The sequence below is a fragment of the Salmo salar genome, chromosome ssa15 (assembly GCF_905237065.1).
Source record: "Salmo salar chromosome ssa15, Ssal_v3.1, whole genome shotgun sequence".
Taxonomy (NCBI): Eukaryota; Metazoa; Chordata; class Actinopteri; order Salmoniformes; family Salmonidae; genus Salmo; species Salmo salar.
The window spans coordinates 86,571,230-86,598,515 of record NC_059456.1 but is presented as its reverse complement, the minus strand read 5'-3'; the positions used below and the strand labels follow the sequence as shown (position 1 = coordinate 86,598,515).

The following is a 27,286-nucleotide window of genomic DNA, read 5'->3' as shown; positions in this document are numbered from 1 at the left end:
AGAAAGAAAGAAAGAAAGAAAGAAAGAAAGAAAGAAAGAAAGAAAGAAAGAAAGAAAGAAAGAAGAGAAGAAAAGAAAGAGACAAGATAGAAATAAAGATCAGCACATAGTTTATTCATCTGATTTTATGGGAACCATAACACACCATATCCAGACATACACACACTGCAAACACATACATCACTTCAAACATCCTTTCAGGTATCATCAGTGAACAGTTGTTAAAACTAATTTCTGTCTATCTAGATTTGTAGCTAGATAAATTGTGAAACTGTGTAGGCTTTAACTTGCATGAACTACCATCTGATAGCAGCAACAGTAGACTACTGTAAAAGGATTACCACAGCACACCACTATTCTAAAATGTGAGGACTGGCAATTCTCAGAGCACAAATGACAACATTTTGCATTAGGCAGTCATATGAACATACTTTATCTTGTAGCTACTGTCCTTACCCAAGGAACCTGTGTTTACCTTACAATCTACCGCTTCACCAGTTTCAGTCTCCCAGCCCAATCTAGAACATACATACATTCCGATTCCAAACAGCCGATAGTCACACTTCTCAACAATTCTTTGGATTTCCATGTTTTATACACAAAATCATACTCAAACCCTTTAAGAACAAAATTAGGCCTTAGTATTGCATGGCTATGTTTTAATGAACTCAAACAGTTTTTTTGACTATCTAACTCTTGGCATGGAACACTGGAAATTCAATGAACTTCTCGCTATTTTTAACGAACAAGATCCCTTCTCTTTTGTGAAAACAAACAAAAATATACACACTTCCACAGGCACACATTTAAAATAAAACACCAGGAACCAATTGTGCTCATAATACAAGATTGTTTGGTAACATGAAAAGGCACTTAAAAAGGGGTTAAGTCACTTCACACATTTTAAAAGGAGGAACCCCTCAAAACACCTCAGAAACAGAGGGAGACAAGGAATAGTCCCATGAAGAGGAAGGTGCTGGGTTCATGAAGCCCGACGACGAGGCCAATGGCCACACTCAGGAACACGATGGATGGGATCAGTGTCCTGTCCAGGGTCAGTTCAGCCTGGGGGGTTAGGGGCTTGGTGATCTGAGCCTCTGATGATCTGCTTGGTAGACCTGTTTCTGAGGAAACCTGGAAAGTCTCCTCCTCTTTGTCAGTCGTAGTAGCGTCTTCCTCATCTGAACTGCTAGTACCATCTTGGGTCATGGTCACGGATGACTCTGAGATGTTCTCTGTGACTGCAAAATATATGGTTTTGCGCTGAACCCCCAGAAGTGTCTGGCTCTCCAACCCAGGAGAGGTGTGTTCCCTAGCAGTGATGTCATCCTGCTGCTTAGAGCGGCCTGAGTCCTCAGAGAGCACAGCTGTCAGCTCGCTCAGGCCGGCTGCCATCCCTCGCTTGAAGCGCTGGTGAGACACAGGGGGGGACGTCTGTGAGACGTCATTGGGCGGCTCAGCAGTGTGGCTGGCCAGACTCTGGGTCATTCTGTCCTCTCCTGTGGGCCCAACGTGTGTCACGGTCACCATGGGAGGGTGCCACGGACAGGTGGCTACTACATCTACAACTACACCTACTTCGCCACCTGCCTGGAAGCTCTCTAGCTTGGGCCCAACAGCCTCTAGCATCAGGACTCCATCTTCTCTGGCCATGCCGTCATCCATTGATGTCAGCTGCTTATCATCAGACTCTTCAGGGAGAGATGGGGAGGCCTCAGAGGAAACCTTTATCTGGGATTTGCTACCCTCCTCAGCTCTGCTGAGCTTACAGTGGGTGAAATCTGAGGGATGTTCTAGGCGACTTGAGGAGCTGGTGCTTGGCTCCTGAATTCTGAAGGACTTCTCGTTTTCCTCCTCGGCATCTTTCTCTGCTTCCTGCCTTGGATCCTCCTCCACCTTTGACCCCTGCTCCGGCACCTCGTTCTCCACCTCCTCAACATCATCCTCCTCCTCCACCAACTTCCGCACCACTACATTTGGTGTTGCAGAAAGCACACTCTGATATAAAACATCTTCCAGTGAAGAAGGCATGTTGGCTTGGATCTCCGTGTGAGGTGGGTCAAGTTCGGAGTGTGGTTCTGTGTGTTCCAGAGTGAAGGCTCCTCCCTCCTCCTCCTCTTTTTCCTCCTCATCAACATCTGAGGCTTCAGTCATGCTGCTGTGGAGAGGTGTTGGAGATGAGCTCAGAGGTGTGGAAAAACTACTATCTTTGGGCTCTTCCTGGGATGTTCCTCCTCCCTTTTCCTCATTCTTGTCATCTGATGCTTCAGCAATGCTGACATGAGGTGGTGTTAGAATGTGCAGGTGTGTAGAGGGACTACTATCCTCCTCCTTCTCTTTCTCACCATCTGAGACTGTATCCATATTGCTGATGAGAGGTGAAGGAACATGCATAGGTGTGGGGGGACTACTATCTTTGGGCTCCTCCTGGAAGGTTCCTCCCTTTTCCTCCTTCATGCCATCTGATGCTTCAGCAATGCTGACGTGGAGTAGTGGTGGAACATGTTCTTCTAATTCAGAGTCCAGCTTGGGTATTTCACAATCCAGTTTTAGTAATTCACAGTCCAGTTCCTGTGAAGGCTCTGGTTCAGTTGTCAGTTGGTTGGCTTCAGATGCTACAGGTTTGGATAGTACTTCATTGGCTTGTGTTGTGGATGTGGAAAACACATGAGGTGATTGTTTACCCAGGGATACAGTGGCACTGGACAGTGTTCCATCTGCTAATGGAAGGTCTAGGTTGGCTGGGAGAGGAGAACTGGGTATGTCATCGGCAGTCTGTAGGAATAACACAAAAATAAAGAAATAACAGTGACCACCATGGGAGCTTTTGGGTAGAATGGTTCCAGATCTGTTTGTTCTGTACAGCCAACTCCTAAGGTTGTTGTTTGACATGTCAAAGAATCTATGAGTTAGCTATACAGCACAAATACTGTAGATCTGGTACCAGGCTAGCTTTGAGGCACAGGGACTAGTCACAAATTGTGTTGCACACTAATATCACCACAGAGGAAAAGCAACTCAATGCATACTGAAAGTTTGGAATCCATGCTGATGTTATAAAACATTGTGGAGGACATATCATAAAAGGTCAAATGTATGTTTACATGACCCATGCATTTATGTAGGAGACAAAATACACTGACAGCAATCAACAACCAAAATAATGATCTATCAATCTAAAATCCAAAATAATTGTGTTTATCTGTTCATCCAAAATAAATGGTACCAAATTAACAATTACACTTACAGTCAATGGAAGACCATGCAACTCTCCCCCCCCCCAAAAAACTACTAATTATCTTAAAGACATTAAAATATGGCAATTGTTCATTAGGAGGACAGTGGATGATAAGGATGAAACATGACATATATGGCTTCTAAAGAAACACGCACAAACATATACAGACTGTATAGATAAAACCATATGGACGTCATATGTTTTAGATTGAGTAAACACTTACATGACACTTGTTGAAACATCCATACCAAGACGATGGATCATTTGTTAATTCAAATTACTAAGGCATGATACCCTTAGATTGATATTCTTTAGAAGAATATCAGTAAATGTATTGTATGTAGGCTACGGTGGAGGCTGCTGAGGGGAGGACGGACATTGGAACGGAGTCTTTTGGCTGGAATGGAGTGAATGGAATGATATCAAACACATAAAAACAATGTGTTTGATACCATTCCATCCATTATTATCAGCTGTCATCCACTCAGCAGCCTCCACTGGTAGGCTACTGTTATACTACAATAGAATGGCTACTGCTACAGGAAGATCGTCTGTCATGACTGAGCCATTTGTGTTATTGAGAAATAGGTGGCTAATGATGAAACACAAACTCTGATGCAAAATCATGCACACATGGTGAATAAGAACTAGGGTTGAAAAATTTCCCGGTATTTTACAAATGTTCCATCCCGAGAATAAATCACTTTTCTCCCAGGTAACCTGGTATTTCCCGCCAAATCCGGGAGTGTGATTAAAAGCATTATAAAGCGTATACAGTTGAAGTCGGAAGTTTACATACACTTACGTTGGAGTCATAAAAACTCGTTTTTCAACCACTCCACACATTTCTTGTTAACAAACTATAGTTTTGGCAAGTCGATTAGGACATCTACTTTGTGCATGACACGTCATTTTTCCAACAATTGTTTACAGAGATATTATTTCACTTATAATTCGCTGTATCACAATTCCAGTGGGTCAGAAGTGTACATACTGTGCCTTTAAACAGCTTGGAAAATTCCAGAAAATTATGTCATGGCTTTTGAAGCTTCTGATAGGCTAATTGACATCATTTGAGTTAATTGGAGGTGTACCTGTGGATGTATTTCAAGGCCTACCTTCAAACTCAGTGCCTCTTTGCTTGACATCATGGGAAAATCAAAATAAATCAGCCAAGACCTCAGAAACAAAATTGTAGACCTCCACAAGTCTGGTTCATCCTTGGGAGCAATTTCCAAACACCTGAAGGTACCACGTTCATCTGTACAAACAACAGTACGCAAGTATAAACACCATGGGACCACACAACCGTCATACCGCTCAGGAAGGAGACACGTTCTGTCTCTCTAGAGATGAACGTACTTTGGTGTGAAAAGTGCAAATCAATCCCAGAACAACAGCAAAGGACCTTGTGAAGATGCTGGAGGAAACAGGTACAAAAGTATCTATATCCACAGTAAAACGAGTCCTACATTGACATAACCTGAAAAGCCGCTCAGCAAGGAAGAAGTCACTGCTCCAAAACAGCCATAAAAAAGCCAGACTGGTTTGCAACTGCTCATGGGGACAAAAATCGTACTTTTTGGAGAAATGTCCTCTGGTCTGATGAAACAAAAATAGAACTGTTTGGCCATAATGACCATCATTATGTTTGGAGGAAAAAGAGGGAGGCTTTCAAGCCGAAGAACACCATCCCAACCGTGAAGCACGGGGGTGGCAGCATCATGTTGTGGGGGTGCTTTGTTGCAAGAGGGACTGGTGCACTTCACAAAATAGATGGCATCATGAGGAAGGACAATTATGTGGATATATTGAAGCAACATCTCAAGACATCAGTCAGGAAGTTAAAGCTTAGTCGCAAATGGGTCTTCCAAATGGACAATGACCCCAATCATACTTCCAAAGTTGTGGCAAAATGGCTTAAGGACAACAAAGTCAAGGTATTGGAGTGGTCATCACAAAGCCCTGACCTCAATCCTATAGAAAATTTGTGGGCAGAACTGAAAAAGCGTGTGCAAGCAAGGAGGCCTACAAACCTGACTCAGTTACACCAGCTCTGTCAGGAGGAATGGGCCAAAATTCACCCAACTTATTGTGGGAAGATTGTGGAAGGCTACCCAAAACGTTTGACCCAAGTTAAACAATTTAAAGACAATGCTACCAAATACTAATTGAGTGTATGTAAACTTCTGACCCACTGGGAATGTGATGAAAGAAATAAAAGCTGAAATAAATAATTCTCTCTACTATTATTCTGGCATTTCACATTCTTAAAATAAAGTGGTGATCCTAACTGACAGGGAAGTGTTACTAGGATTAAATGTCAGGAATTGTGAAAAACTGAGTTTAAACACATTTGGCTAAGGTGTATGTCAACTTCCGACTTCAACTGTAAATATGTCTGGATTTGATTAGAGCTTTCATCAGCTTTGAAAATTCAAACCTGATGCTACCTGACCCTGATGAGCCATATATTAAATACATTTTATGAGCCCGACATTAACGACATTTAATGAGCCCGAGCCCAAAAAAATCCCAAATGATTGAGCCATTATCCAATACATATATGATATTGGCTACTGCACATTACGCACGACAGAAAAACATAAAAGCCCATAGATGTAGCTAGCTATATGTGCTCTTGGTTAAATAAATTAAACTAGCTCCAGTAGACTAGTCTTTTTGAGTGTGAACTGCATTACTGTACTGTACTGTATTATACTGTATTATATGGACTGGAATTACGCACATCGTTCAAACCACGATAAAGCAGAAGACAACATGTGATTCTGGTGGAGCACATTCGGCCTACAAAGTTAGAAGTATAGACTAGTGAATTTGATTTTAATTTTGAAATATAATAGGGCCTATTTGTATAATTAGTAGGCTGACTTATAAATACCTTTCATAACATTCCCCCTAATGTTATTAGCCTACCTCCTTTTTCTCTCTCTATTGTTGCTTCATTCCATCCTCGCTTTCAACAGTTAAATTTAATAGATTTCGTTGTCCTTATTTTCATCATTCTAATGACATCCTTGAATAATATAGGACTAGAATTTGATGCAGAAGGCTTTCACTTCTCTTCACGAAGATTGAATGGTTATGGGTCTGAATAAATCATTGCTATTGCCTTCCGCCATCACACGTTCGCTCTTCTTTCAAACTACCCGTTCTATTGGCTGCTGTATTTAACGTTCAGCAAAAAAGAGCTTGCGTCCCTCTTGGAATAGTCTAAGAAATGCAAAAAATATGTAGTGGCAAGAAACAGTATGTGAACCCTTTGGAATTACCTGGACTTCTGCATAAATTGGTCATAAAATTTGATCTTCATCTAAGTCACAATAATAGACAAACACAGTCTGCTTAAACTAATAAAACACAATTATACGTTTTCATGTCTTTATTGAACACACCGTGTAAACATTCACAGTGCTGAGTGGAAAAGGTATGTGAACCCTTGGTTTTAATAACTGGTTGACCCTACTTTGGCAGCAATAACCTCAACCAAACGTTTTCTGTAGTTGCAGATCAGACCTGCACAACGGTCAAGAGGAATTTTGGAACATTCCTCTTTACAAAACTATTTCAGTTCAGCAATATTCTTGGGATGTCTGGTGTCAACCGCTCTCTTGAGGTCATGCCACAGCATCTCAATCGGGTTGAGTTCAGCACTCTGACTGGGCCACTCCAGAAGGCATATTTTCTTCTGTTGAAGCCATTCTGTTGTTGATTTACTTCTGTGTTTTGGGTTGTTGTCCTGTTGCATCACCCCACTTCTGTTGAGCTTCAATTAGCGGACAGAAATCCTTGCATTCTCCTGCAAAATGTCTTGATAAACTTGGGAATAAATTTTTCCGTCGATTATAGCAAGCTGTTCAGGCCCTGCGGCAGCAAAGCAGCTCCAAACCATGATGCTCCCTCCACCATACTTTACAGTTGGGATGAGGTTTTGATGTTGGTGTGCTGTGCGTTTTTTCTCCACACATAGTGTTGTGTGTTCCTTCCAAACAACTCAACTTTAGTTTAATCTGTCCACAGAATATTTTGCCAGTAGCGCTGTGGAACATCCAGATGCTCTTTTGTGAACTTCAGACGTGCAGCAATGTTTTTTTTTGGACAGCAGTGGCTTCTTCCGTGGTGTCCTCCCATGAACACCATTCTTGTTTAGTGTTTTACGAATCGTAGACTCGTCAACAGAGATGTTAGCATGTTCCAGAGATTTCTTAAAGTCTTTAGCTGACACTAGGATTCTTCTTAACCTCATTGAGCATTCTGCGCTGTGCTCTTGCAGTCATCTTTGCAGGATGGCCACTCCTAGGGAGAGTAGCAACAGTGCTGAACTTTCTCAATTTATAGACAATTTGTATTACCGTGGACTGATGAACATCAAGGCTTTTAGAGATACTTTGGTAACCGTTTCCAGCTTTATGCAAGTCAGCAATTCTTAATCTTGGGTCTTCTGAGATCTCTTTTCAGGCAATGCTTCTTGTGAATAGCAAACTCAAATTTTGTGAGTGTTTTTATAGGGCAGGGCACCTCTAACCATCATCTCCAATCTCGTCTCAATGATTGTACTTCAGGTTGGCTGACTCCTGACTCCAATTAGCTTTTGGAGAAGTCATTAGCCTAGGGGTTCACATACTTTTTCCAACCTACACTGTGAATGCTTAAACTATGTATTCAATATAGACAAGACAAATACAATAATTTGTGTGTTATTAGTTTAAGTACACTATGTTTGTCTATTGTTGTGACAGATGAAGATCCGATCTAATTTTATGACCAATTTATGCAGAAATCCAGATAATTCCACAGGGTTCACATACTGTTTTGTGCCATTGTATGTGCAACAAGCTATTCTAGTCTAGCTTTTCCTGCATTGGACTCCAAGAACTAAGGAGCGTTTTTTTAAGGAAAGGCCAGCGAGGCACAGGTGCTTGCATAATGCGCAAGAGACAGAGGCTATAAGTTAGAAGCTTCTCATGAATAACCCATCATTATTTAGCTAAATATAATGCAAATACTGCATTGAATGTATTACCTAAAACAGGTAGGCTAGGACATCTATATATAGGGTATATATCAATATAGAACATAATTATCTATTTGAATGGAGTTGATGGAGAGCGAGAAAGACTGTGAGAGACTGCTCCCTCGGGCACTGATTTAAAGCAACAATATTCAAGTGATAGGCTGTTTTAAATTCTGGAGCTGTAATTAAAAACATAATCATCTTTACAATTAAAAAACAATGCCGGATGGAGATGGTTAAATTAGACGCGCATTCTGTCTTTATATTACTGTAGAATAGGCTATACTGCAGCAAATGTAGGCATACCTATCACAATAAATAAAGTTACCATGATGAGCTGACCCTGAGCGTTGATTCATCATGCAGAGGCCGTAGCCAGATTTAGGCATTGCATATCATTTAACAGTTCCATTTCACATTTACATTTACGTCATTTAGCAGACGCTCTTATCCAGAGCGACTTACAAATTGGTGCATTCACCTTACACGCCATGCTGTTGCTATAAATACATTCTTATAATTTGTCTGTAATACCAACATGTTTCAAGCAGACCACCATAATCCCTGTGCCCAAGAACACTAAAGTAACCTGCCTAAATGACTCCCGACCAGTAGCACATCTGTAGCCATGAAACGCTTTGAAAGGCTGGTCATGGCTCACATCAACACCATTATCCCAGAAACCCTAGACCCACTCCAATTTCCATACCGCACCAACAGATCCACAGATGATGCAACCTCCATTGCACTCCACACTGCCCTTTCCCACCTGGACAAAAGGAACACCTTTGTGAGAATGCTATTCATTGACTACAGCTCAGCATTCAACACCATAGTACCCTCAAAGCTCATCACTAAGCTAAGGACTAAACACCTCCCTCTGCAACTGGATCCTGGACTTCCTGATGGGCCGCCCCCAGGTGGTAAGGGTAGGTAACAACACATCCGCCACACTGATCCTCAACATGGGGGCCCCTCAGGGGTGCGTGCTCAGTCCCCTCCTGTACTCTCTGTTCACTCATGACTGCACGGCCAGGCACGACTCCAACACCATCATTAAGTTTGCTGATGACACAACATGTCATCAGCAAACTTAATGATGGTGTTGGAGTCGTGCCTGGCTGTGCAGTACCCCTGACTGAGCACGCACCCCTGAGGGGCCCCCATGTTGAGGATCAGTGTGGCGGATGTGCTGTTACCTACCCTTACCGCCTGATCACTGACAACGATAGGGAGGAGGTGAGAGACCTGATCGTGTGTTGCAAGGACAACAACCTCTCCCTCAACGTGATCAAGACAAAGGAGATGAGTGTGGACTACAGGAAAAGGAGGACCGTGCACGCCCCCATTCACATCGATGGGGCTGTAGTGGAACAGGTTGAGAGCTTCAAGTTCCTTGGCGTCTACATCACCAACAAACTAACATGGTCCAAGCACACCAAGACAGTCGTGAAGAGGGCACGACAAAACCTATTCCCCCTCAGGAGACTGAAAATATTTGGCATGGGTCCTCAGATCCTCAAAAGGTTTTACAGCTGAACCATCGAGAGCATCCGGACGGGTATCCATCACTGCCTGGTATGGCAACTGCTCGGCCTCCGACCGCAAGGCACTACAGAGGGTAGTGCGTACGGCCCAGTACATCACCGGGGCCAAGCTTCCTGCCATCCAGGACCTCTACACCAGGCTGTGTCAGAGGAAGGCCCTAAAAATTGTCAGAGACTCCAGCCAGCCTACTCATAGACTGTTCTCTCTGCTACAGCATGGCAAGCGGTACCGGAGCGCCAAGTCTAGGTCCAAGAGGCTCCTAAATAGCTTCAACCCCCAAGCCATAAGACTCCTGAACAGCTAATCAAATAGCTACCCAGACTGCATTGTAGTTTAAGAGCTTGTAAGTAAGCATTTCACTGTAAGATCCACACCTGTTGTATTCGGCGCATGTGACTAATACAATTTGATTTGATTTGATTATAATTTACCGGTTTCTCACAGTTATTTATCCCAGTTATTTATCCTGGGAAAAGGGAGTGGTTTTGAGTGGTAAATTCCGGTAAATCTTGGTAACCGGGTTACCACTATTCAACCCTAATAAGAACTGAAAGACAAATGATACAAGTAGCAAAAACAGCTCATGCAGTGTGTGGCCATCAGCGTGCACGTTACCTAAATTGTGGCTGAAGCTTCAATGAGCTGTGAAATGAATTGTCATTGGAGAAAAAAATATTAGTTTGAAATTTATTGCACTTTATTAGTCAATTCACCCATATTTAGGAACAGAACATATTTGCCACTACTTGTTGTCGCATGCAAAATTAAGAACAATTCTAATATAATTATTTTATGCCCTAATGAACGAAAAATCTAATATGGGCTGAAACCTAAGATCTAATGAATTTGCACTTTCGCTGAAAATCATGCATTGATGTCAATGGGAGATTTATGTGAAAGTTTTAGCTGGAAGTACAGCTCTCAAGTTAGGATTCAGACATAATTGAATAAAATAACATAGGTCTAGTTATTTAACCTGAAACTTTCAACTGTAACACGAACCAACACACTCTGGGATTCAATAATGAGATAGCTAAACATGCATGAGATTGAATGCATAGAAATTACAGTGAAGTTTATGATTTCAGCTGATCTACTGAGGGGAAGGCATTAACTACAGATTCATACATCTATGGCTCTGCTAGCTATGTGCCACATTCATTCATATCCATATTGCCATTCCATTCAATTAGCTGATGTAATAGGCATGCACATATTTATGACCATTCTTACAAATAATTTCTGCAGTTCTGTTATACTGTATCTACCGGTTTACACTTCATATTAAGTTGCTGTAACTGTACCGTAACTCTGTTATTATACTAGTATTAACATTGTACTATCATGTTATCTCAACAATGCCTCTGATGGTGTGTGCCCCACTAAATCCTTATCCTGACGATGACAAACTGTTCCAAACACATATGAGGCCTAGATGTGCATATCCAATGGAACTTTTCCAGGTGCTGAATTGACTGAACAGTTCAAGAAAACTGAATTCCTTTAACTGTACACAAAGTGCTCCTCTACACTTTTACAACCCGAGAGTGTGTCATCCCTAAATGTACCAAGATGAAATGTACAACATAGAGAATGTAGTATAAATATATGAATACAAGTTCAAAGATAACTGGTAAGAAATACTGATGAGTTATTCCACCATTACCTCTAAGTCAAGCTCTGGTTGAAGAATGACTGGACACTGAGGACTGGGCTTCAACATGTCTGGCACTGGCTTAGTCACCGCTTCATCTTCAAAAACAAAGTTCAACAGTTAATCACACTACCCATTATTCTAAATGTACACTTTCATGTAAAACTCTGTACATATATTGTATGTATTGAACTGGCCTGAGAGGTAACAGTATGATTGAAACAGTGAATATAGCGAGAGTCAAAATAAGGATAGAAAAATGTCTCCTTACTCTCTCTCTTTTGTTTCATCCTTTTACAACTTTGTAATAACTCTGTGTGATACTCATATGCAGCAGTCCTGCTTTACCTTCACCCTTCTCTGGGAACTGTGCAAAGTAGTCAGAATCCTCCATACTGAAAGCAAAGACATAACATGACTGTTAACCAATGGCACTGCAATGAAGACACTCATGATCCTATTGTAAAGATAAATGTAAATATACATTTGATCAGCATTATCTTATGTTACTGTTTTTTAGAACACGAGGCATTCGGAAAGTGTTCAGACTCCTTCCCTTAATCAACATTTTGATACGTTACAGACTTATTTTCTTCATCAATCTACACACAATGCCCCATAATGACAAAGTTAAAATTGTTTTTTAGAACTTTTTTGCAAATGTGTTAACAATAAAAACCAGAATACCTTATTTACATAAGTATTCAGACCCTCAGGTGCACCCTGTTTCCATTGATCATCCTTGAGATGTTTCTACAACTTGATTGGAGTCCACCTGTAGTAGATTCAATTGATTGGACATTATTTGGAAAGGCACACACCTGTCTATATAAGGTCCCACAGTTGACAGTGCATGTCAGAGCAAAAACCAAGTCATGAGGTCGGAATTGTCAGTAGAGCTCCGAGACAGGATTGTATCAAGTCACAGATCTGGAGAGGCTACCAAAAAATGTCTGCAGCATTGAAGGTCCCCAAGAACACAGTGGCCTTCATAATTCTTAAATGGAAGAAGTTTGAAAGAAGAGCCTTGGTCAGGGAGGTGACCAAGAACCCAATGGTCACTCTGACAGAGTTCCAGAGTTCCTCTGTGGAGATGGGAGAACATTGCAGAAGGACAACCATCTCTGCAGCATTCCCAACAATCAAAACTTTATGGTAGAGTGGCCAGACGGAAGCCACTCCTCAGTAAAAGGAATATGACAGCCCGCTTGGAGTTTGCCAACATTTACTCTCAGACCACGAGAAACAAGATTCTCTGGTCTGATGAAACTAAGATTGAACTCTTTGGCCTGAAGGCCAAGCGTTACGTCTGGAGGAAACCTGGCACCATCCCTATGGTGAAGCATGGTCGTGGCAGCATCATTCCCTGAGGATGTTTTTCAGTGGCAGGGACTGGGAGATTAGTCAGGATTGAGGGAAAGATGAACGGAGTAAAGTACAGATAAATCCTTGATGAAAACCTGCTCCAGAGTGCTCAGGACATCAAATTGGGGTGATGGTTCATCTTCCAACAGGACAACGCAGGAGTGGCTTTGGGATAAGTCCCTGAATGTCCTTGAGTGGCCCAGCCAGAGCCTGGACTTGAACCCGATCGAACATCTCTGGAGAAACCTGAAAATAGCTGTACAGCGACGCTCCCCATCCAACCTGACAGAGCTTGAGAGGATCTGCGGAGAAGAATGGGAGAAACTCCCACAATACATGTGTGCCAAGCTTGTAGCGTCATACCCAAGAACATTCAAGGCTGTAATCACTGCCAATGGTGCTTCAACAAAGTACTGAGTAAAGGGTCTGAATACTTACATAAATGTGAAATTTGTGGGGGGTTTTATTTATACATTTGTAAAAATGTATAAAAAAATGTTTTTGCTTTGTCATCATGGGGTATTGTATGTAGATTGATGAGGGAAAAACAATTTAATCAATTTAAGAATAAGGCTGAAACGTAACAAAATGTGGAAAACTGTCTTCATATTTTCCGAATGCACTGTAGGCCTAAAGAAAGCATGACTCTCACAGAGCCTTACTCTCACATCTCACACATCAGTGGAGTGGAGTGTTGGTCACCACTTGTTGAGTAATAGCCTACAAGATGGAAGCCAAGATAATCTTATACTATAGCACAAGACATATACCTCATGATCACTCTTAGAAATGCAAGTGGATACGCCTTCCTCCTGATCTTGGCGTTTTCCCTTTACCTACCATTCACTTGTCATTTCTCTGAAGAGTTTGAGCAGGGGTGTTAATTAAGACCTACACAACCAGGTGAGGGGAGATCCTTACTAGGGACTTTAATTCATCAGTCAAGTACAAAGATGAAGCGAAAACGCACAGACACTTGGCCCTACGTGGAATGAGTTTGACATGAGTTAGAGGATCGCGACTAGAAGGGATGCAGTTAATGTCAAAGTGACGTCAAAAGTAGCTTTTTCGAGTCGCGCCTGGGAGAATTTTAACATTTTAGTTAACCCAAACAAACTATTTTCTTAATCTTAACCTAATTCTCCAAACGTGCTGCGTAAGTTCTCCTAACCTGCTACGAATTTTTTTGTTTTTTTTTTCCCACCTTTTTCTCCCCAATTTCGTGGTATCCAATTGGTAGTTACAGTCTCGTCTCATCGCTGCAACTGCCGTACGGACTCGGGAGAGGCGAAGGTCGAGAGCCTTGCATCCTCCGAAACACAGCCCAACCAAGCCACACAGCTTCTTGACACATTGCCCACTTAACCCGGAAGCCAGCCGCACCAATGTGTCGGAGGAAACACTGTACACCTTGCGACCGTGTTAGCGTGCACTGCACCTGGCCCACCACAGGAGTCGCTAGTGCGCGATGGGACAAAGACATCTCTGCCGGCCAAACTCTACCCTTAACCCGGACTACACTTGGGCCAATTGTGCGCCGTCCCATGGGTTTCCCGATCGCGGCCGGCTGCGTCAGAGCCTGAACTCTTACCCAGAATCTCTAGTGGCACAGCTAGCAATGCGATGCAGTGCCTTAGACCACTGCGCTACTCGGGAGGCCCCCGAAAAGTCACTTCTGAAATTAGCTTCATCCCATTTAGTCAAAATTAATTTAGAGACATTGGCAGAAAACCTGATATTAGCAAGGGTCTCCAGTGTCAGGGGGTAGTGAAATAAGATATTACATATAACAAATTGTGACAAAACAACTGGCAGAGGCAGTGGAAAATTACAGCCACAAGTGTATTGGTAACTGATGCTGTGGCCTAATGACCTTGATAAAGCAAGCTATTTTGGAGATTTTATTTATGACTAGCGTCCTGTCCACGGGGTGTACTTGTATATCAAGCTGCCTAAAGCTACAGAAATAGGAGATATAATCCTGCCCTATAGCCGTTGCTCAGACAAGGCTACTTACTTACTTCCCTAACATCCTGAATAGGATGGCAGATTTCACTCAAAAGGTTTCAGATTAGTTAACTACAGAACCCATTTATTAATTGGGGGGTTTTCCGTGCCCCCCACCAACCATCCTTTTTCACTGCCCCACTTCTTTGTCCCACCTTTTCTCCTCTCAAGGCTGCATACAGTAGTAATGAAGACCCACATGACTGGATCCATCTATATCCTATATCCCAGGAATCCACAGTCTTCTTAAGGGTTTTCAGGGGGAGGTGACCCCCAAACCCCCTGACTACTCACACGCAGGATCACAAGTTTCATCATGTGTTCCATGCTTGTGAGTGTGAGATGCCAAACAATAACTCAGTAGCCTATGTTCCCATCCTTCTCAATGGCGAACCGCCATTGCAGACAGATGCCAAGTGTTAAGAGGCAGTGGAAAACTACAGAAATCTAGATACACTGTTTTTATATTATGCCTTGGGGTTTAATGATGGGGTGATGTTTTCCATTGATCACATGGTGGCAGTTGATGCATACACTGTGATGCACAATTGACTGCCAAATATGAGGGCGACAACCATCATTTTAAGAATAGTGGTGTGAATTAGACAATTGGTCATTTATGAGAGAAGGACACTTCCTATCTATCCATCTAGCCTATCTATCAGCCTACACTGAAAATGAAATGATCCTGTCAATGAAAAGCAGAGCCCTGCAGACGATCAGATTGCTTTAGAGGAATAAGGTCAAAAGGAGCAATAAGGGGAGGAGTCAGGTGGAGCCTCAGAGATGACCTATTCCATTGAAACCGGATTGGACTGATGTCAACTGTGGTTTTCCATTGAAAGGTCAGGGGTAAGTGTCAGAGAACGGCGGGGCTGAAAGTGACACCTGCCTTGTACAAGCTATTTCAATCCCCCTCACAGCTCATACACCCCTGGATTGCTGGCATTCTGAGAGGGTGTGTGTGCATGTGTCCGCCATCTCCGCCCCCCTTCAATGTACTGGAGACTGGATCACAAAATATAACCTGGTTGAAATATTATGAGATTGTCCCACATAAACCACTGATGCAAACCAAATCTGATTTTGCGTAACTACACTGGGTGGGTAGGCCTATTATATGGCAAGCACTGTCTGCAACCAACCACTCTGTTAAAATGAAGTGCTTTGTAACCCCAAAACTAGTGGCAACTGAGCAGCCACTCACTCAAAGGAGAACAAACCTTAAAGGGATACTTCAGGATTCTGGCAATGAAGCCCTTTATCTACTTCCCCACAGTCAGATGAGCTTGTGGATATCATTTTTGTCTCTGCGTGCAGCGTTAGTGCAATTGTAAACTAGCATTAGCGCAATGACTGGAAGTCTATGGTAACTGCTAGCATGCTAGTCGATACCATAGACTTCTAGTCAATTTTACATTTACATTTTAGTCATTTAGCAGACGCTCTTATCCAGAGCGACTTACAGTAGTGAATGCATACATTTCATTTTCATACAATTTTTTTTTTTTTCTTCTTCGTACTTGGCCCCCCGTGGGAATCGAACCCACAACCCTGGCGTTGCAAACACCATGCTCTACCAACTGAGCTACGGGGAAGGCAATGCGTCTAATGCTAGTTAGCATTGGCTCACAAAACTACCTCTGTAGTATTGTCGATGAAGGGCTTTATTGACAAAATCCCGAAGTATCCCTTTACCTTTGCAGGTGTATTGAGACACATCATCCTGAGATGTTTTGAAACATGACATGGGGTGTGTTGTAACTCCACTTAATCAAGTGTTGTGCAACACCTTGCCGGGACAGGGAGCACTACCAGAAAAGGTTGAAAACACTATGTTGGTATTTCAAGTTCTGTTTAGTGCAGAAATAGATCCCTTTTCTTTTGGTGACATTTCCTCTCTCTAAAGCTTCAAAACATTATTATGATGTTTCACATCCTGTCTAGTGCAGAATACCTTCTTCGGGAACATTTTAACTGATGAATGTATCTGATCATTTGCCAGTTTATCCCATTTGGGCAGGCACTGCTGAGCACAGTGCTCAATCCACCAGCAGTGGCTTGAGGTTTTAAAGCAAGGATTGCAGGATACTGTATTTACCTCTACCATTAAAAGTTGGAAATGTGGGAATGGGACGTCTCATTAGTGATCGTCATTATGCCTGATGGTTTTGATATCTGTTAATCATGATCCATTACACCTCATGACACAAAAAGCTGCTTAATACTAATATATAAGTATACTTTTCTTTCTTCAAACGTGCATACAACATTGTGTAAAATAATCATAAAGTTCAACAACAAAAAATATTACCCACAATCCAAGATTTGGCAAGAAAGGAAGTGCAAGGAGATTAAAACCAGACGTCTAATTAGTTCGATCACTAAATGTTCTCTATCTTAGTTTATCCTCATAAATAAATCTACTTACATTTTGAGAAAGATATTAAGTTGGATGATTTATTTATTTTAATTGGTCAAATGAAATTAAGAAATCATTGAAATTAGTTGAATTAATTATTATTAAAGACATGCTCCGGAACTTTGCCGATAAATACATATTTTTTTTAACCTCCCGCTTTGGGCTGGATGTGTCTGTAGTTCATACATGCACAATCTCTGAGCAGAATCACTGTTTTACCTCAATTAGTTTGAAAGCTATGTTTTTTTCTGGAAGCTGTTCTGCGCCATTTTCCCTCACGTGCGCCAGACCCCTAGCAATTCAAGTTCTAGCCAATGAGTTTCAGCCGCTCGCCATTTCAGTGACAGCTAGCCAGATGCATACACAGCAGAGTGAGCGAGAGAGCAATGACGTGGTGCACGTATCTGTTCATATGTGACGTAGTACGCAATTCTCAGGGCCACTTTTGGCTCGTGAGCAGTACTTTCAGACCTACTGGCTAAAAAGTATACAAAAGTACTGGAGAATCTCGTACACGTTGGTGGGTTTACATTCAAACACCCTCCAAACAACAGCTCTCAGGATAGATGCACTACTTTTCATGGTTTCATTACACAATCATGGTGTTTTGAGTCTTTCTATTTTTACAGTGCACTAAAACAAGTGTTCCTGGAAGAAGTGGTCCTGAGACCTTTCACCCTGACTTCCTCACAACCCCTTAGACAACTTTCATCACTGTAGTAGCACCACAGTAGTCCCTCAAAACTATTATCAAATGTGATTCGTGTGAAAGTGTAATAGCAGATTGTATTATCATCTTATTATAGGCTTGCTATTATCTTCCATTCCTTTCCATGTTTGCATTCCTTAGGCTTAGGCTATAGGCCTACTGTACATAGCCTACGGTAAGTAGGCCTAGGTCTATTTTGTTTTACGTCAACAGATTGATAGGATGCTTGGATGATGATCAAGGGAATTTACCTGTAACTGCTTTCAGTTTTCAGGATACTTGTAAGGTCTGGCATATCAAAAGGGCTAGCTTGTGCTACATCGTCTTCGTAGGACACGAGAAGAGTTACCGCGTAATTCATGTGCGAGTTGTTCGCCCAGTAATCGCCATCTGGAGTTTCGTAACGGACAACAAACTCAATGCGAGCCCCATGGTGAAGATACGGTGGGCAGAAGGAGAGCTTGAAGGAAAATGTATCAGTCTCACCGTCGCCCTGGACATAATCTGCTGGACAATCAAAGTAGGTGCTCCAGCTGTCCATAGTTGATCGAATGCACACAGTTTTGTTAAATGAAATATTAAGCACTCGAATAAACACGTTAAATGCCAAGGGCTCGTCTTCAATGGGTGACACACTCTCCACCTCTACTTTATTAGTGTGCACTGCTTTCGTCAGGGCAGCGGCAGTGGGAATGGTCCACTCCGGGTTTATGCGGTAGGTCGGTTCACGGATTTTCGGTCGGTATTTTGCCTCCTCTTCTTCCCACCTGGCATCATCCTCATCATCCGAATCAAATTGGACGAATTCCCTAACGTCGGTTAGGTCTCTACCTGTTGTATCGGCAAACGACACTCTCCTGCTAGGAATTGCATCTTTGATTTTCAGATACTCTGCGGTCTCATCATAGATGGACCGGCCGCGTTTCCTTGGGATAGGAGAGCACCTGGGGATGAGACGCACGTTTGTCTCCTCGCTGTCTTCATATTCTTCATCCGAATTACACTGTCCTTCGTCATAACACCGTCCTTCTCCGGATGACCCCTCTTTCTTCACCTTGGTGAAAAGACCCTCCTGGGATGGTATGGTTAAAAAAGACATTTTCTCGGCTATTCACCCTTCGAGTCGCCTGTCAACAGCACTGGTCAGAGGATAGAATCCAATAGAATCCAGTGGTATGGGTTTGTACAGGTTTAACCCAGCGTTACGAACAGAACTGCCACTTCTCCTGAGTTTCAGAACGTGTTGTACAGCATGACGGCAATGGAGTACTGAGGAGCAAGTGCTAGTCTCTATTATACCAACATTTGTTGCTCGTACAGGGTAGTCCTCCTTGTTTAGAAGACCTTAGCTGGAACTTTAGTTAGGTCTTATTCCCAGGGGAATAACAGTCTAATTTTAGCTGTGTATTGCCTGCTCCAAATTTGCTATTTAAGTTGGTACAACCCTGGACTGGCGACTCCACCCTCTGTTTCGGTTTGCCGAGACCATACACGCCCATCTCCAACGCTACACTTTAGGCTACTACACTCTGTTTGGAAACATGCCTTTATATTCATAAATAATATTAGACCGAAATAAACCACGCCTAAACAGTTCAAAAGGATATTATGGTCAATCCTATGTTTTCTTCTGTATTGTTCTTATTATTTGGCTATGTAATATGCCATAACAAATTACAACAGTATTGTACATCAATGTTAGATTTGTTTTTAAGTTCCTTTACCTTACCTGAAGGGTTTCCCTTCTGATCGAACCACAGGATGCTTTTTTGTTTTATTATGATATTTCAGTCCTTTACTCTCTGTGAATGGAATATTCCCATGATGTCACATCATGTTCTTTTTTATTATGTAACGTCACATTGTGTCACAAAGGGCTACAGTGTATTTAAAGGGCTCTTGGAATGCCTATCAGAATGTGATGCTTCATCAAATCGCCATATTTGCCATTACATCGTTGTCTTTAAACATACGACAATAAGCACATAACCTACAGTAGGCTATAGCCTACAATATAATATGTAGGGAGTTATTATTTCATAATTCTACAGGAATTTTAATTTAATCATTCATTTGTTGCTGAGAATTTTCTTGAAATGCAGATGAGCTTTGTGATTGACATACGTTCACTGAAAACCCATGCTAACACATGGTTATAACAGTATTGCACTTTTCATGTAGCTTACTTTTGGCCAGCTAATAGCCTAACCACCGATCAAGTAACATTATGGACTAAACGTTCAAATCCTGTTGCAGCAGGATTATTTTGCTGTGACAATATAGGTCCAATTAAGATTCCCTTCACCAGTACACCACCGCCACCAGCCTGTACCAGGCAGGAGGGGTCCATGGACTCATGCTGCTTTCTCCAAATCCTGACTCTGCCATCAGCATGACACAACAGGAACCGAGATTCGACAGACTAGGCAATGTTTTTCCACTTCTCAATTGTCCAGTGTTGTTGATCGCGTTCCCACTGTAGCCGCTTCTTCTAGTCGTCTGCTGCAATAGCCCATTCATGACAAGGATCGATGAGTTGTGCGTTCCAAGATGCCGTTCTGCACACCACTGTTGTACTGCGACGTTATTTGTCTGTTGTTGGCCCACCTGTTAGCTTGCACGATTCTTGCCATTCTCCTTCGACCTCTTTCATCCATGAGCTGTTTTCGCCCACAGGACTGAAGCTGACTGGATGTTTTTTGTTTGTCAAACCATTCTCAGTAAACCCTGGACACTGTCGTGTGTGAAAGGCCAGGAGGGCTGCCATTTCTGAGATACTGGATCCGACGCCTGACACTGCCGATCATACCACGCTCAATGTCACTTAGGTCACTCGTTTTGCCCATTCTAACATTCAATCGATTAGTAACTGAATGCCTCGATGCCTGTCTGCCTGCTTTATATAGCCATGGCCAAATGACTCACTGTAGGAGCAAACCATTTTCGTGAATGGGATGGTGTACCTGATAAAAGGGCCGGTGAGTGTAGGTTGTATGACATGTTTAATCTAAATAATCATAGCTAGGCCTATATGGATAATCGAGCATATTGTAGACCTTCCTAGTAAAAAATAATATACTGTCTTGTGCTCTGTTACTGATGGTAAATGAATGGTGTGGTTCTCATTCTCATACTCCATAGACTCCTTGTTTTGGATCATTACTCCATCTGATCCACTAGGTGGCATAAGTAATGCTGCCATTCACCTTTGTGTCTGTTGTGATCCAATAATAGTTGCCTGGCTATCCATCCACATTGCTCTGCCACCTGAGCAACTGAATGCAATTCAGGTTGAGTCGTCAGGCAAAAATAATAGGCCTATTTCAAATTTTGAGTGCTGACTACATGAATGGAAAGCTAGTAGGTTGGCTATGCAATAATGTCATTAAAGAGAACATGATTGGTACAAGACTCTATCAACTTGGTCATATTCAATATTATCAGAGACCATAACTTGGACTGGAACAAAAACAGGGCCAAGTTGCTCTATACCTGTGTTATAACACTTAAATTACTACAGTGATAACATTGTTGTCATGACATTAATGTAACTATACTCCCTTGTCAGGTGTCATGTGCAAGCATTTTGCATGATAAGGGGAAACCGGTGTTCTAAATTGATGTTGAAATTGATATTGCTTTCCTTTCTCTGTCTGCGAAAATCAGTCTCTCATCTTTCGAGCAGGCAGCACATTCAACTGGACATTGTTTCTCCATATACTATATTTTAATCATCGGTAATAATCAGCAAGTTTCAATTGCTGGTAGGCCTACAATGAAGTGCATAATTATTCCTAACCCAACGTATTTTGCAATTCACATATCAAGGTAAGGCTACATTGTAGGCCAGGAAAAAATCATCCTATCAAAATAGATCGAGTGTCGGGGTACTGCATACAATGTCAGTGTACGTGTACGTGCGCGCCCCCTAGTACTGAAAATATGCAGCGCAGCTTCTGTTGGTAAAGCTGACTCACTCAAACATACCTCCTTTGTATGATTGGTGGATATGTTTCAGCGCGGCGTACTGTAACCAATCAGTGGATTGTTTTCCTATCTCGTAACGTAATAAACATCGCGGCTGGAGAAATAGTGAGGGAAAGGAGAAATGTAAACAATTTCAGGACTCTGTGGAATTATAAACCAGGACTTTATTCAATATAATACTTAAAAAAAAATAATGCACAATTAGTGCTAAGTTAATATCTTGCTTTTAAGAGAACGGGACCTAGTTGTAACACGAATAACACACGCAAGGTAAGCTAGCTAGCCAGCTAGCTTGCGCTACAGTACTGTAGGCCTCTAGCTAAATTTACGCGGAAAAGGAACTTACTAACTGTTTATAGAAAATACGAGCTAGTAGCTAGCTAGTAATTTGTGCAACGAACAAGGTAGCTAGTTGTATCTAGCTATTTAAACATTTCCACTAACGTTACCCTCTAGGCTAGGTAACTAATTTGTAGGCTATTGCGTTAGCTAGCGCAGCAGACTAATTGGCAAAAATGAGCGGAAAAACGAGGTATAGCAAAAAGTCTGCAGACTCCGCACCGAAGAAACGATGTCAGTCCGACGAGCAGGTTGGGCAGGCCCCTCTTCCAAGTAAGTTAGCCAAAGTGGACGGCGAGGTGTCCAGTGAATTACCATCGAATTCTCATGGTAACAAAAGTGGGGAAGATGGCGATAAAGTACCAGCCATAGAAGAAAAGAATGGTGGAAATGAGGAGAGTGGACTAGATCTGAAAAAGGAACCTGGGGGGGGGTTTGTGCAGCTGTCACTGCCAATAACCCATCCAGTGCTGATGCACATGTCAGCGCCGCCAACAGTGCTCCTTTATCGGGTGCACCAGGCTCTAGCGATGCAAAGGAAGTAAAAACCCAGGGAAGTGCTGGTGCTGGAGATTGCCGACCCTCAACTTCACTGGACCAATCTGATTCGGCCGCTATAGCAGCCGCTGAGGCACTTGCTAGTCTCACAGGAGCAGCTGCGGGTGACGAGGTTAAACAAACGTCCTTTTCCTCCAAAAAAGTAGGACATTATGAGAGAATGGGACACAAAGGTAAGCGTGGTGACCAGGAGTCCTCAAAGGAACGATCAAAACCTGAAAGGGGTCTTCACACACAGGCAGCAGCGGCAGACAGCTCTACCTCACTGCGTGGAGTTGACAGGGAGGATGCCGAGGACATGCCCGATGCGGACGAGGAAGACGACTCAATACCCGGATCTTCATCCACACCGAGTTCCTCTTTCCCATCAGATAATGATGATGATGACGGGGAGTGCGCTATAGTGTCAGTGAAGATGGCCCCGGAGATCCGACAGTCAGTGGCCATTCTGGCGCAGGTACAGATGAGGCTGGACGCTCTGGAGAAGAAAGGTGCGCGGCTCCACCAGCGGCTAGAGCTGAAACTGAGCCGCCAGCGCCGTCCATACGTGGACCAGCGTAGCTCCATCATACAGGCCATCCCCGGCTTCTGGGTCACGGCAGTATCCTTTTGAATACTCCTACACACACACACGTATGTTGTTGATTGTGAGTGTGTTGGTATGTCACATGTATTTTTCCCTTGGCTCAAAGCTCAACAGTTATTGAACCACCCTCATCTATCTGCTCACATCGACAAAACAGATGAAGGCGCTCTCAGTTACATGACCAACCTTGAAGTAAGTAAATAATCACAGTGAAAATGTAATGATTTTTTTAAAGTCTTCTGAATAAATGTTCTATTGCTCCCCTGAAATTAAAATGTATTCTTGTCTCCTTAGATTGAATCCTTCAAGACCAACAAGCTTGGTTACAGAATCGGGTTCCACTTCAAACGGAATCCTTACTTCCAGAACAACATCATCGTGAAGGAGCTCCACCTTGGAATGGCAGGTGAGTGACAGATCCAGTTGTCATATCTATCTTGCTAGGATGCCACATTTTACATGGACCAGGTGTCCCTACATCTTTGACAGGTGTAGATGTAGATGTGTAATCAGGTATTGGCCGTAAATGAGGCCAATAATGAGGATATCCTTCCCCTGTTATATGTTCTCTCACAGGATCTCCAGTGTCTTTCTCCAACCCCATCCTGTGGCACCGCGGGCAGAACCTGACGCTTCACAGTGAGCCCAGGAGGTCGGGACGCGGCGTCTACCAGACCTTCTTCAGCTGGTTCAGCGACCACGCCAGTCCTGGCCGGGACGACATAGCACAGGTAACGGCATGCTCACTGCCAGGCATAGGTTGAGAGCTGGTGCACAGTCTAACATGCATGGAGTAATCCAGCAAAGACGCATTGCACAGATCCACTGGTGATCACACGACTGACTTTATGTTAGGCTCTGTATATTATCCTTATGGTTACTGCACTATTCCAACACACTCTTCTCTCTTTGTTCCGTGTGAATCTATAGATTCTGAAAGATGACCTTTTCAGAAACCCTCTCAGATACTATTTGACTCCACTGTGGGAACCCAGGCAGAATGGCAGGTAAGCAACCCAACAAAACCTATTGTCGTGGAACTTAGCTCAATAAGGACTTTCCATCTTCATGATACTATTACCATTTTATAACCACTTTATTATGTGCTGTAATGTAGCCTAAAACACTGCCAAACACTTTTATAACCCTTTATTAGAAAGCATTTTGTGTAAAAAAAGATTGTTCTAACTATCACAACATACGGTTCCAACAGCACCAGTGGTCCCAAGCCAGCTGACAACAGCAACAGGGAGGATTGTGTGGTGATCTCTGACTCGGATGATGATGATGATGATGATGATGAAGATGAAGAAGAGCAGGCTAAGTCTGGACGAGGTCTTAGCAGGGAAGAGGAGGATGAGGAAGAGGACGAGGAGCATGGGGGCCGAGATGCAGGTTAGTCAATAGTGTAATAGAGCTTTAGAAGCCCATGATTCCAGTCCCTTAGGGCTACACTGTCTGCTGGTTTACAGAAAAGACAATGTGATGAGTCAGGTTTTATGCTCCAACACAGATGTGCACAACATATGCTTTGATTCCAGTCCTTTAGGGCCACAGTGTCTGCTGGTTTACCTCTACTTCCTGAGAAATGTGTATACGTGTGTAGTAAGATGTCCCTGTATGAGTAATCCAGGTGAAACTGAATAGACAGCGAATATGTCCTCAGAATCAGATGAAAGCCCAGAGGAGGATGATGACGGAGAGGTTGCAATAGACGGTAAGACATTGTCCACAAGCAGAAATGTTATTATGGAGGGTTGTTGGATCTGCTGCTCGGCTTTGCAGCTCAGTTTAGAACATGAAGTCATTGTTTGGATGAAAGTCTATTTATTTCAATGGTTCAGGAGACCGTGATTTTGAAATGCCAACTCAGCAGCCTATTCTGCAAAAACTGAAGGACTGTTTTTACTTTAAATGCAAGAGATGTTTTGTACAATCATTGGAAGTTATATTTTGGAAGATTATTGGATTAAGGGGTGCTTTGTCAATTTGTGTATCCATTTTGGTTACCTGATACTTCAATCCACCACTTACTGTTTTCACCATTCACACACAATTGCACAACATAATTATATTCCTACTCCTGGGCTTTCACCATAATCCAGTGTTAAACCCCCCTGTTTATATCCCATACTAATCACCCCATTGGCTCAGAGTGGGAAGCCCATTATAAAAGGTCTGATCATCTCCATTCCCCAGGCTCTGATGACAGCGACCAGGATGCCAGAGAGGATGAGGACTCATCGTACGGAGAGAAGGATGAAGAGGTGGACGTGGAAGACGTGGATGAATCACGAGGTCGCAAGGTCAGAGACCAAGATAAAGAGGAGGATGTTGAGGTGGACGAAGAAGAGGACGAGAGCTAAGATTGTTTGTTCTTTCCAATTTCCTTTTTTTCTTATTATGCACAAAATATCAATTATTGTTAATAAATTCTAAATGCTTGACTGCATTTTAAAATCAGGGTAAATAAAAAGAAATCCAGGACACCAAGTTTTGACTGTATATTTTACTGTAATCTTTGTTGGATTTTTTAAAATAGGTTTTTTGGTAACGATTCTTTATTACTGGGGTCTCAAATTCGAAGGACTGTAACTTAATCATGCATTAAATCTTGACTCATTCATTCAGTTTACTCTTATTGTTAGGGCTACTCAACACAAAACGAAAATAATACTAGTACAATAATATTCTACGAGGTTTGAGACCCCTGATTGAATTTTGTTAATACTGCCCAAATTTGGCAGAATCTGTTGTTGCAAATGGTCCAATAAAACAATACTAGATATTTTTCTGACAGGTATCAGTGATCACGTCTTCAACTCAATTTTTCTTGGACTTTTCCTATTGTAAATCTTATCTTTGACGAGGTAAAAAGGAGATTTTCAGAGAGGTTGTAATATTATTCCCAACGTATCTTGGATGCACTTCCTACTGAACCAAATCTTGTTCTCAGGGATGACCTAGTCGTGAGTGTTTTCATGGAAGGAAACTCAGAGATTTTTGAGACCATATACTATATAATTTTTTTTCTCACACTCCTGCCATTGTTTGGGTGTATCTGTGTAAAATAAGTTTACTCTACAGTAGTTTGTGTTATTTTAATAAGGTAAATATAGGTAATGTCTTCTGTGTTTTCACGCCTTTCCTATCATAAATTTAGTGTGTAGCTGTGCACCCATATTAATTAATATTCACACATGTTTATAGTCAATTTATGTTTTTCAATTCTTTAAGTATATTTTAACAGAGTTATTTGGGTGGAATCCCACATTTTTGTAACATGAATTGTAATATTTTGAGCTTGTTGCATTCATGCATTCAAAAAGTTTTGCTTTTGTGTAACTTTTAGAAACTGTTATCGTCACATTTTTGTGTTTTTTGATAAGTGTCTATCAAAGTAAGTTAAGTCAGAATGATGACATTTAACAGTTTGAACAATTCTGTATAGAGCAAATATTTGCAGTGACTGTTTCCTGAAAGGCATTGACGAGTGTGGTCCGACAAAGTAACAGAACTGTAGCCCAGGGCAGCTCTTAAACTACTGTAACAATGCTAGCTAGTGGTTCTATGATGCTTCTTTTCCACACAGACTGATGGCATTGGCATGTACATATTTAAAGTTAACTTTGTGTGCAGAGTTTGGATCTGTTAAGCTTAAATCATTACCTGTAGCCATCTGGAGTTTGACAAATAGGGTACATTAACAAAAAGTTATATTTTGTGTGCTGAATTATTTTATAGTATGCTATAGTTCTGAAGAAAAATGTGTTTTGTTTTTTAAGATAAAATAATGTCTGCATTTTGAATCCGACTTAATTAAATAGGAAGTTATTTA

The 27,286-nt window shown here is 42.1% G+C and overlaps 2 protein-coding genes across 4 annotated transcripts; one reads left to right on the top strand and one right to left on the bottom strand.

Moving 5' to 3' along the window:
• Nucleotides 1-93: 93 nt before the first annotated feature.
• On the bottom strand, nucleotides 94-19,418 carry LOC106572379 (uncharacterized). Of its 2 annotated transcripts, none has more exons than XM_014146463.2 (4): nucleotides 18,230-19,418; nucleotides 11,824-11,870; nucleotides 11,488-11,573; nucleotides 94-2,775 (listed from the first exon to the last, which is right to left on the bottom strand). In XM_014146463.2, the coding sequence occupies exons 1-4, from the start codon at nucleotides 19,075-19,077 to the stop codon at nucleotides 931-933; spliced, it is 2,826 nt and encodes a 941-aa protein (XP_014001938.1). In that variant the 5' UTR covers nucleotides 19,078-19,418; the 3' UTR covers nucleotides 94-930. The 2 variants fall into 2 exon arrangements, with proteins under 2 accessions (XP_014001938.1, XP_014001939.1); XM_014146464.2 differs by lacking the exon at nucleotides 18,230-19,418 and adding an exon at nucleotides 17,489-18,165.
• A 2,587-nt stretch (nucleotides 19,419-22,005) lies between these two features.
• Nucleotides 22,006-27,286, top strand: LOC106572381 (protein SET). 2 transcript variants are annotated; one of them, XM_014146465.2, is made up of 8 exons: nucleotides 22,007-23,463; nucleotides 23,563-23,640; nucleotides 23,743-23,854; nucleotides 24,025-24,179; nucleotides 24,379-24,455; nucleotides 24,662-24,843; nucleotides 25,115-25,165; nucleotides 25,648-27,286. In XM_014146465.2, the coding sequence occupies exons 1-8, from the start codon at nucleotides 23,023-23,025 to the stop codon at nucleotides 25,812-25,814; spliced, it is 1,263 nt and encodes a 420-aa protein (XP_014001940.2). In that variant the 5' UTR covers nucleotides 22,007-23,022; the 3' UTR covers nucleotides 25,815-27,286. The 2 variants fall into 2 exon arrangements, with proteins under 2 accessions (XP_014001941.2, XP_014001940.2); XM_014146466.2 differs by lacking the exon at nucleotides 25,115-25,165 and having other exon boundaries at nucleotides 22,006-23,463.

Excerpts from the sequence above, each read along its gene's own strand:
- LOC106572379 (XM_014146463.2), bottom strand. The coding sequence starts at position 19,077 with ATGTCTTTTTTAACCATACCATCCCAGGAGGGTCTTTTCACCAAGGTG. Across the intron at positions 11,574-11,823 it reads GTTCCCAGAGAAGGGTGAAG|ATGAAGCGGTGACTAAGCCA; the intron begins GTAAAGCAGGAC and ends TTGTTTTTGAAG. Across the intron at positions 2,776-11,487 it reads AACCAGAGCTTGACTTAGAG|ACTGCCGATGACATACCCAG; the intron begins GTAATGGTGGAA and ends TTATTCCTACAG.
- LOC106572381 (XM_014146465.2), top strand. The coding sequence starts at position 23,023 with ATGGGACACAAAGGTAAGCGTGGTGACCAGGAGTCCTCAAAGGAACGA. Across the intron at positions 23,464-23,562 it reads CCGGCTTCTGGGTCACGGCA|TTATTGAACCACCCTCATCT; the intron begins GTATCCTTTTGA and ends AAAGCTCAACAG. Across the intron at positions 23,855-24,024 it reads GCTCCACCTTGGAATGGCAG|GATCTCCAGTGTCTTTCTCC; the intron begins GTGAGTGACAGA and ends GTTCTCTCACAG.